This window comes from Microtus ochrogaster, chromosome 24, assembly GCF_000317375.1.
Source record: "Microtus ochrogaster isolate Prairie Vole_2 chromosome 24, MicOch1.0, whole genome shotgun sequence".
Taxonomy (NCBI): Eukaryota; Metazoa; Chordata; class Mammalia; order Rodentia; family Cricetidae; genus Microtus; species Microtus ochrogaster.
The window spans coordinates 28,760,440-28,771,625 of record NC_022024.1 but is presented as its reverse complement, the minus strand read 5'-3'; the positions used below and the strand labels follow the sequence as shown (position 1 = coordinate 28,771,625).

General features: G+C 47.1%; 1 protein-coding gene across 2 annotated transcripts in view; it reads left to right on the top strand.

Moving 5' to 3' along the window:
• Lta4h (leukotriene A4 hydrolase) overlaps nucleotides 1-11,186 on the top strand; it is a 33,547-nt gene that overhangs the window by 19,526 nt on the left and 2,835 nt on the right. The window contains exons 11-17 of one of the 2 annotated variants that reach the window (XM_005358160.3): nucleotides 245-356; nucleotides 452-596; nucleotides 2,347-2,450; nucleotides 2,879-2,949; nucleotides 5,344-5,398; nucleotides 9,052-9,147; nucleotides 10,984-11,066. In XM_005358160.3, the coding sequence (XP_005358217.1) occupies nucleotides 245-356; nucleotides 452-596; nucleotides 2,347-2,450; nucleotides 2,879-2,949; nucleotides 5,344-5,398; nucleotides 9,052-9,147; nucleotides 10,984-11,066 (666 nt within the window). The remainder of the gene's footprint in view (nucleotides 1-244; nucleotides 357-451; nucleotides 597-2,346; nucleotides 2,451-2,878; nucleotides 2,950-5,343; nucleotides 5,399-9,051; nucleotides 9,148-10,983; nucleotides 11,067-11,186) is intronic. The other variant, XM_005358161.3, reaches the window with a different exon arrangement.

Below are 11,186 nucleotides of genomic sequence, written 5' to 3'. Positions count from 1 at the left end.
TCTTGGGTGACTGCTGGGCTTGCTGGTGTCTCGGGTGACTGCTGGGCTTGCTGGTGTCTTGGGTGACTGCTGGGCTTGCTGGTGTCTTGGGTGACTACCGGGGCTCCTCTAAGCAGTAGGAGCTGACATGTAGGGGCTGTGCCGTCTGCTCTCCTCCCTAGGAAGACCAAAAAGAGAATACCTGCTTGATTAAAATGCCGAGTCCACTCCGCTGGGACAGTGCCCATGTTTTGTTCCCTTTCAGGTTAAATGAAGGACATACCGTCTATTTAGAGCGCCACATTTGTGGGCGATTGTTTGGGGAGAAGTTCAGACATTTCCATGCTCTGGGAGGCTGGGGAGAGCTGCAGAATACGGTAAGACAGACAGGCTTCTCTCGAAGCGTTCGCCCAACCTCACGGCAAGCTGGGTCTTCCCTATGAGGACACTTCTTTCATTCATTGGGTTGCAGATAAAAACTTTTGGGGAGTCCCACCCCTTCACCAAGCTCGTGGTTGATCTGAAGGACGTCGACCCCGATGTAGCCTATTCCTCCATCCCCTACGAGAAGGGCTTCGCCTTACTCTTCTACCTGGAGCAGCTTCTTGGTGGACCAGGTGAGTAGCCGGCATTGCCTGCTTGGTGTGTGTCTGTTGGTTTGTTTTGTGTTGTGTTGTTTTGTTTTTTTTCTTTTGGAGGGCGATGTGAAGAGTAGAGATGAATTTTAAACTGTTTCTTTTCATTTTACACTTCCGGTTCATTCTGCTGGAGACGCCCGTGTTGCTCTCTGTCGTGGCCAGTACCCATAAAACTACACAACCCCGTGATCTGTATAATGTGGCTTGACCTTTTTAAAATCCCATTATACGAAGAATTAGGGTAATAGCGTCTACCCACTGACAAACTTCCTGTAATCCAGAAGCTTGTGAGTGATACATGAGACCTCTCGCGCCCCTCTGTGTATGGCTCCAGATTTTATGAACAGTCAATCACACACGAAGATTTTAGTTGTAACGGCGTAAACGAATGCAGACAGATTGTAAAAAAAAAAATATATATATACAGCTTTAATAGACTTACAGAACCACCGTTCCCGCGGAGACCAGGAAAGCAGAAGCAGCGGCTAGGAGCACGCTCACCAAATATATATGCAAACATTAGCCCGAGGCGAACACGCCCCCTAAGGGGCGGGACTTATCCCTACATCTAGTAACAAAATAAAGCATCCTGTAGTCGCTCTTTCTTACCTATGGGTCCACTCCCCACCAGTGCAGTTACCGGCGGTCACTGCAATTCTCGTTTTTCTTCTTCAATGTTCCATGGACACGAACTCACCTTGCAGTTAGCTTCATCCTTACTGTGGGTCTTAAGACCTCAGCTTACGATCTTCCGCCTCCCTGTTAACTCAGGACTCTCCCCTTTTGCCTTGTGGCTCCACTTTAGAATATCCGAATTGCTAGTATCATTTACCTTGCACCCTGTGGCCTCCAGTAAACAAAACAAGTATTCCTTGAACACACGTGTTGTGATACCTCGGCAGGGCGCCTGAGAACCTGAGCGGCTCAGAGTGTTTGGAGAGAGGCACTATCCATGTGACTTTTACACAGTGTGTTATAATGTTTCTGCTTCGTTCCTAGTTATTGCTCTTACATACATGGCACATGTATGGTTAAATTTTTACCGTAGGTCTATCCGTATGGAAAACAGTACTACGGTAGGGTTTGGGTCCTAGGTGTGACTTTCTGCATCTGCTGGAGTCTCGGAGCATGAGCCCCTCGGGCAAGAGTTTGGCTGTCTTTTTTTTTGTTTTTGTTTTTTGTTTTTTGGTTTTTCGAGACAGGGTTTCTCTGTGGCTTTGGAGCCTGTCCTGGAACTAGCGAGTTTGGCTGTCTTACACATCTGTCTTTTCAATTTTTGAAGTTCAGTACATGTGATTCCATCTCATTTTTAATGCTTTCATGATATTTTCTTACATAGATGTGCTGGCTTCACGTGGCCTCATACTGATGGTCCTGTTGCCTTTGAAGGCGCCCCCCCCCCCTTCCACTCTGCCTGTCGGCTCTTCCTCTCCTCCTTTCTCGTCATGAGGGTGATTGCTTTAGAGCGTGGATGATTCCTGCTCTGTGTCTTCATTATGTCGTCCTGGCATTAACTCACAGAGATCCGCCTGCCTCTGCCTCCTGAGTGCCCACCTCCTTTCTTGAATGTTCCTTCACTGTCAGAAGCTCTCTGTGGCTCTTGGAGTGTTCTCTGTTGTCTGTGGTTACGGGAACAATGTCACCCACTAAAAAGGCCAGAGACTTGCCTTTCTGTGGATTGATTTCTTTTTCTTCATTTCTTTCAGTTTTTTTTCTCTTTTCCTCTTAGAGGTGTTTCTAGGATTCTTAAAGGCTTATGTTGAGAAATTTTCCTACAAGAGTGTAACCACTGACGACTGGAAGGATTTCCTGTATTCCCACTTTAAAGATAAGGTTGGTTTTAAGTTCTTGTTTTCAGTGCCCAGTATAGCTTTATAAACTATTTGCTAGGCTACTTAGATTACTTAATTATAGTATTGGTTCAGAATTTGCCATAGGATTTTGCTTATCTATTTTAATTCTCTTTTAGAACACTAGTAATGACTAAATTTATATGTTAATTAGCTAGATTCAGTCATTTTGAATTATTTACATATGTCAAAATGTTTGTATTCCAGAAGTAGACATGGTAATCGTCTGCTGCTTAATATTAAATTAATTATAAAAAGTAATAAGATTTAGAAGTTATTGTGATGTGGCAGAGCAGAGTAAATGGTGTCTTTGATCCCTTCTGAGTCTGTCTTCAGTTGCTCGTGTGTTTGTTTGTTTTGACCTGAGGAAAAGTCGTCCTCTCTGGAACTGGGGGCTCTTCCTGTTCACAGGTGGATCTTCTCAATCAAGTGGATTGGAATGCCTGGCTCTATTCTCCTGGCCTGCCCCCTGTCAAACCGAAGTAAGTACCCACCTGCTGACCTGTTTCCTTCACGCTGCTCCTCCAGGAGTGTGGAGCCTTTTGATATTGCCACGCGGCACTCTCGGCTACCGGTGTGTTAGGCTGCAGGCACAGCCATCTCGGGACACGTGGCCTGAGGGCTGCGGACTGGAGACCCCTAACCCTAGCGCTCTCAGTGTATCTGGAAGGACCATATGTTCTTCTTAAACCGTTACCAGTCAGCAAAGAGAGCAGGGGGGGCTTAGGTTTCTAGACCTTTCCCCTGAAGCCAAAAAGCCATTTCCATGGTTTACAAACAGATCTGTTGAGTTGATTGAGAGCGTTCCTGGGTGCTGAGTTTCCACATGAGGGTGGTGAGCGCCTTAGGAAAGAGTAAGCCAAGTCCTTCCTTTCTTAGGGACTACGTTGCTCCCCGACACGCTCTCCTGCTTCTGTCAGGCTGGAAGGGCTAGGGCCTCTCAGACCCTCCACACTCCCTCAGGCTTCATGCCCAGACGCACACGCTTTCTTCTGCACGGATAATTCCAATGTCAGCTTAGGAACCGCTTCCTCTTGGAGGTATCTCTTAACCTCTCTGCACAGGAAGGAGCTTGCATTTGAGAGTTGCAGGGCGCTGTGTTCTGCACCTTTGGCGTTTGCGTGCGTGGCTGCACGTCGTTCCTTTCACTTCACCGTGCACACCTGCGAGAGTCAGGCTCAAGTCTGGTTTGCACATTGCTTCTCCTAGGGCTTTTTTGTGAGTAGGGGATTATTTCTTTTCCCCCGAGCTAATCTTTAACTTCCAAACCATACTGAGAAGGAAGTTTCAGAACACTAAGAAAGACACCAGCCAAACCTTTCCCACTGTCTTGGTGTTTAAGAAATAAATGCTGGGGGCTGGAGGGATGGCTCAGAGGTTAGGAGCACTGGTTGCTCTTCCAGAGGTTCTGAGTTCAATTCCTAGCACCCACATGGTGGCTCACAGCCATTTATAATGAGATCTGGTGCCTGTATACATAGTAAATGAATAAATCTTAAATAAAGAAATCAGTCTTCAGAGGAGAAGATATCTTACAGCCTGGGGAGCGGCGGGCCTCTCCTCTCACTTGGCTGACTACCATATGACAGTATAGTGGCTGCTTGGTCCTGGTGTTACTCAGCTATCTTTGCTGAACAAAGTTCCTGACATGAATCGAGAAGACCTAGTTTGGGCATATTTCCGTCTGGGGTCATGGTTCTGTCTGTGATGAAGTAGAACACAAGAGAAGATAGTGTGGGGGCAGACAGAGACCTATTTCCACGTTAGCCTCCCCTCCTAGCAGCCTGATCCTCATAGTCCAGTCACTTCTAAATAGCAGGACCGGAGCCTTCAGCACACGAGGCTTTGGAGGACATTTCAGATTCAAACACAGAGTGCTCGGGATGGGCTTCCTACCAGAGGCCAAGGGCAGCCAATTACGGTGATTATGCACTGATAAAGAATTGTGAGCAAGCCAGGCGGTGGTGGCGCACACCTTTAATCCCAGCACTCGGGAGGCGGGAGGCAGAGGCAGGCGGATCTCTGCGAGTTCAAGACCAGCCTGGTCTACAAGAGCTAGTTCCAGGACAGGCTCCAAAGCCACAGAGAAACCCTGTCTCAAAAAACCAAAAAAAAAAAAGAAAAAAGAATTGTGAGCAGATCCAAAAGAATTGTGAGCGGGCTCCCAGTTCGTTCCCCAGAAAAGAATGGGAGAATAATAGAAAAATAGAAAAACCCAATAGCAGTGAGTGTATCTCTTGTCACTGAGAAGCATTTCTCAGGAAAGAGGCTTAATGTTTAGATAAAGGGGGATGTTTTGCAAGACCGACATTCAAGTTGGGAGTACACACGTACCGACATACCCACATAGCTTGTTTTGCTTAATGGTTAATCCCACCTTCCATAAAAGAAGGGATGAGGTTCTCACATGGTGACCTTGGACTCTCAGGTCTGGCATCTGGAACAGTGCCTGTGACCTGGCCTGCCTGTAGATTTGCTAGGTGATGGAAGGTTTGGAACATCTCAAAGTGAAAGACCTGAGCATGGGGACCTGGTGTTCTTCGTGCCGCTGTGAGTGCCAGGAGCTGTCGCCACCAGGCAGAGAGCACTAGGTGTGCTCTTCCCAACTCGAGTCCCTCTTGGGTGTGTGAGATGCTTTTGTGTTCTCTACGGAGGACAGCCAGAGCTTTCTTTGTATACTATCCAGTGCGGTACCCTCTGGGATTTGGGGCATTCCTAGGTGACTCTAGTGGACTTCCTCCTCCTAACGCTGAGGAGCTCTTTAGCTTTAAAGAGATTTTAAATGTTAAGCATTTCATATAGCATAAAACTACATTTATGCAAAAGGATACATTCGTTTATAAAATGTAACCTTTAATATCTTTTCGTCTTTGCAGTTATGATATGACTCTGACAAATGCTTGCATTGCCTTAAGTCAAAGATGGGTCACTGTAAGTAGTGATGCATGATTTTCGCTCTTTTCTGAACTGTCCAAAGATGTCTTTGTATGTGTGTGTGTGGGGGTACTTTAAATTGTGTGTGGCTGTGTTATAAGTTGTTTCCCTGGGTAGATATTACCTTTACCCCTATCACTCATGAGGTGTGCTTCAAATGCCTGTGGGTAAATCTAAGTGGTCTTGGGTGATTGTTTAAAGCCAACTGTGGAATGGGAGGGACTGAGGGGGGTTCTGCTGGTTGCTAGCTGTTGTTCATTTCCACAAAGCTTGCTAAAGAGGAGTTTCCTCATATACGTACTAGAATATACTCCTAGGGAGACCAGGCGGGACACGTGCCCTGGTATATGACTACAGCTAAGCCCAGAAAACTTAACAATCACTTTCTCTTGATGGTTGTAACAAGTGTTGACGTTGCTGTCTGAAATTTATCTTTAAAGCTCGCTTGGCCGGCATTCCTTGGCCATCTCCCACATGCAGAATTCTGAGCTTCACAACTGTGAAAGAAGCAGAGATGGAGTTGCCCTTGGGTTATCTGTAGTTTAATGAAAGAAATTAGATTTCTGCACAAATCACTTTTAGTTTGAGCAGTGAGCAGCGTGTGAAAGAGGCAGGCGGAGCCACGGACTCAACACAGGGAACCCCCACCCTGCGGTGGAACTCAGATGCCCCCATCCCCACCAGGGTGGGCCGGAGAGGTAGAGGGGGATGTTCTGGGGTCCAGGAGTGGTTATTTAAACATAGCTTTTTGTTTAAAAGGCTGCATCAAAACAGAACTATACAGGACCATCTTCTACTTGGGCACCCATCTTTCATTAATTTACCTGTGTGCTGAGGGTTGTAATGCCAACACAGATGGCATACGTGTTCAGGAGCATGTCTGGCTGACTTAGTCTAGGAATCCATGGGTGAAGGGAGTGAGAGCCAATGACAGGGATGGTTCACACTCTGAGCGCCTGTTCCCCATGGCCTGGACCAGGAGCAGTTTGTTTCACGGAGAGAGTGGTCGATGCTGATTACTTGACACGAGGAAAGCTTTGCTGTGTTTATTTATTTGCCTGTCCCTTCTACCAGACTGAAGGCTCCTCTCGAGCAGGGATTGGCTCTATTTTTTCCTGTGTCCCCAGGACCATCCACATTTATTCCCTGTTGGATACGTGTCCACGTAGGAACCGATAGAGGGGAAACAAGATTGGAAGATAAATAAGCCTATCAGGCTAAGGAGTTAAAGATGTCATCTGTAGGCAGAAGTGGAATCTTATATTGAGACCATTAATCTGTCCGGGTGAGGACAGGCTCGGCCAAGGTGGAAAAGCCAGCTCGGGTACAAAGGCCAGCGAGGGGGTTCAGGAGCCGTTCGCATACAGTTGCCGGCTCTGCTTTTAGAGCTGTGCCGAAGGAAACTCCAACAGATTGGATTTCCCATCTGGCTCTATTCTGCCCTGCCCTAGGCCACAGCAGCTTTATTCATCAACCAATAAAAGCAACATATACTCACAGCGTACAGAAGGACGTACCACATCAGTTGTGTGCACGCATACCTTGCTGTGGATTTTTTTTTTTTAACCTGGAATCGTGTTGAGTTTGGCTAGAGGGAGCTTAATACTGGGCTTTCTTTCTTTTTTTTAATTATTTATTTATTATGTATACAATATTCTTCCTGCATGTATGCCTGAAGGGCAGAAGAGGGCGCCAGACTTCTTTACAGATGGTTGTGAGCCACCATGTGGTTGCTGGGAATTGAACTCAGGACCTTTGGAAGAGCAGGCAATGCTCTTAACCACTGAGCCATCTCTCCAGCCCCTGGGCTTTCTTTTAAAAAGGCTTAATTGCTTGCATTCCAGGAGAGAAGCCTAGTTGCACACTTTGGCACACGAGCCTTGCTCGTTTAATTCCATCTGCCTTAGCTCGCAGGTGTGCTAGAGTGAGAAGAAGGAGAGCCGTCTGTGGGTAACAGGATCCTTAACATCTCCTGGAACCCTCTTACGGCATCTGAACAATCCGTCCTGCTTGTCTGGTGCTAGAGAAACGCTGTTGTTCTCCGCTCTGATGTTGCTTTAGGCCCAGCAGTGAAAGGCGGATGGTTATGAACATTTCAGTGTTTACAGAGAAAGACAGAGTTGGTAACCACGAGTGTACTCTCTCAGGTACTTTCTTGGTTGGTTTTCCCAAATATTAAAGGACTACACACACACACACACACACACACACACACACACACACACACACACACCCAGTGGCTCAATGGCTAAAGTGCTTGCTGATCAAGCATGCGAACTGGAATCCGGATGCCCAACGCCCACATACAAGGCAGGCAGGCACGGCGGTCTGTTCCTCTTATCTCGGTGCTCAGCAGGCAGAGATGGGGGTCCCCCAGGATAAACTGGGTACCCCTAGAATAAGCTGGTTACCTAGTAGACTGCCGAATCAGGAGCTGCAAGTTGAGTGAGAAAACACACCTCGGAGAAGTGAAGAGTGGGCAGGAAGACAGTCAGAGCCAGCCTCTGGACACAGGTTCACTCACACTCAGTGCACGCATGTGCACACACATACACACACATACGCACACATACATACACATGCACACACATATACACATACACACACATGCACACACATACACACATACGCACACATACACACATACACACATGCACACAGATGCACACACATATACGCACATACGCACACATGCAGACACACACACATGCAGACACACACACATGCACACACATACACAATACACACATGCAGACACACACACATACACACATGCACACACATACACACACATAAACACACATGCACACACATATACACATACACACATGCACACACATACACACATGCACACATACACACACATACACACATGCACGCACACGCACACACATGCACACATACGCACACATACACACACACAGACACATACACACATGCACAAACATACACACACATACACACACATGCACACACATACACACACATGCACACACACGTAGATACAAGTGGAAGTCCTAAGAGCCATAAAGCCGTGGGTGGCTATGAGCCACCGCAAGTGTGAAAGGCAGAGCCATCTTGGGGTCCGTGGAAGACCTGCCCCACTCTCATCTGGGTTATAAAATGTCACCTCTGTATCAGATTGGCTCATCAGAGAGTTGGCACGCTCTGTGTAATGCTTCTTTGCTTCAGAAATCACTGTGCTTCTCGTGGTTCAAACAATGTCTGAAGAGCAAAAAGGGGTGGTGGTTCCTGCCTTCCTACTGTGGACAGTCTGCCTTGTTTGGTGTGTTTTTGTTTTATTTTGTTTGGTTTCTCGAGACAGGGTTTCTCTGTGTAGCCTTTGGAGCCTGTCCTGGAACTCACTCTGTAGACCAGGCTGGTCTCGAACTCACAGCAATCTGCCTGCCTCTGCTTCCCGAGTGCTGGGATTGAAGGCGTGCGCTGCCACCGCCCAGCCCGAGTCTGCCTTTTCTTAAGTGATGTGGGGTTTAGGAACCGTCTGCCTCTTAGGTCGTCATAACTTAATATCGGGTTATGTAAGCTCAGATGTAAATTTATTGGTTTTTCCTAGTTTTTACTTTTAAATCAGACTAACGATATTGCGAGGTTACACCTAAACAGAAGTAACCTGGCGACGTTTATTTCAGGCCAAAGAGGAGGATCTGAACTTGTTCAGCATCGCAGACCTGAAGGATCTCTCATCCCATCAGCTGAACGAGTTCCTGGCGCAAGTGCTTCAGAAGGTGAGCAGCTGCTCCCAGCCCTGGAAACGAGCGTGGACGCAGAGGCACAGTGTGTGCGCTGTCCCCAACGCAGGACAAAGTACTCGTGAAGAACCTTGTGGGGAAAGAAACAACATAGTCCGCTCTTTCATTTTTTTTTTTTTTAAGAAAAAAGCCTTTGTTGAATTATGATCTGATTAGTACCGTGCCAAATCAAAACACGTTCTAGAAAGCTGCTGAGCCGCTAGGAGGGGAAGGTGTGTGTCGCTGGCAGCAGCGGGAAGTGTGTTCTAGTTGCCGTTCCCACAGGAGCCATCATCGAGGAAGGACTTTTGAAGGAACCTTAGCAGAAGGGTAGCATCAGCGGATGGAGGGCGGATGCTCTCCAGACAAACAGTAGGGCTGGGTGAGGAAGTTCACAGAGCCCGGAGGCGTCACCTGTAAAACATCTCAAATCTGAAACCCAGACATTTAGATTCTGTTCTGGCCAGTCAGAAGGCCTTTAAAACAGGAGTCGCTTTGATTAGATTGCGGGTTATAAAATGGAGCCTGCAGGAGACGTGAAGGCGTCAGGAGGTAAAGAGAGACCAGATCAGAGGAGAGAGACCACACAGCATGAAAACACAGTGTCTTGTGGCTCACTGGATTTGGAGGTTTTCAGGAAAGAATCCAAGTAGACTTTAATCCAAGTAGGTTTTAAGTTCAAGCCCAGGTAACCAGAAGAATACATGGAAGGAAAGAGAACTCTGCCATTGAAGGACTCAGAGAGGAGGGGTGTGGGGATTTGAACCAGAATTTCCTTTGGGATTGTTGGGATTGGTGTAAAACCTCGCAGAAGATATTGAGGTCACACAAGTAAGAGTCTGTTTTTAGGGTACCGGGCATCAGCTTCGTAGCTTTCTATAGTGCCACTAGTGTGACCTAGGATGGAGAAGAGGAAAACCGGATGGGCTGATGAGAAGGGGTGTGGCAAAATGGGAGTCTGGGAGGTGACCTTCATTGGCTGGCCTAGCAGCAGCACGGATTGGGAATTGAAATGTCCACGTGGGAGCTAACATACTAACTTGGAGTAGGCCTAGTACAGTTAGTAAGCATGGAAGTGGCCATGCTTAGATAGTCATGTCAGGTAAGGAGGCCACAGAGGGAGGAAATGGGAGGCAGCACCTCTCTAGGGACCTCAGCCTGCCCTCTAGGCATCTCGGATTCTGTCTGTCCAAATTGAACTCATCTCCTTTCCTTCTACCAAAACGCGTTTCCCCTTTTAGTGTGGGTTAACATGAGCGCGGGCGGGCCAAGCATCCCCCAGATCTATGCGTTTGCGTTTGTATGGTAAATGTACCCCAACCCACCCCACCAAGGACAGAGCCCATATTTCTCATCTCGAAGGGGTCTGTGATACGAAAGGCTACGGACTACCATTTCAAAAGGTGATAGATAATCCAAACGTGATCTTCAAAGGGCTAGACAAAGATAGAGCCAATCAGCCAAGGCAACCCAGTGATAACCATGTAAGGAAAGTGATTTATCTAAAGGGTGGGATAAATTTAAGCTATGTAGGATGAAGGGGAAGAACCTAAAGGATTCTGGAATGGTCGAGAAAGTCTGAGCAGCATAACCAGCCTTTGTTTCAAGAGTTCTCCACCAAGTAGCTTGTCCCCCACGTTCCCAGGAGAACATCCTCCTCAGGAGTCAGTTGCTAGAGATTTGCGCTATTGTGCATCTGCTTCTTTTACCCAGCGTATTTCTATATTCTAAGGCATTTAGGACTTTAATGTGGCTAAGAATTTCTCTCCAGCTTCCTTTCTTCCAGGGAATCCTGTTGAAATGATCCGTCATATTTCTTCATTTTGCTCTTAGGCACCTCTTCCATTGGGGCACATAAAGCGAATGCAAGAGGTGTACAACTTCAATGCCATTAACAATTCTGAAATTCGATTCAGGTACATCATTTTAACTTGTCTCTGTGGAAGAAAGCAGAATGCTAGCTTAAACCGTGGAGAAAGGGAAAACCGTCTGAGAGCCCCGGAGTCCCGCCAATCCCTTGTCCCGTCCATCAACAT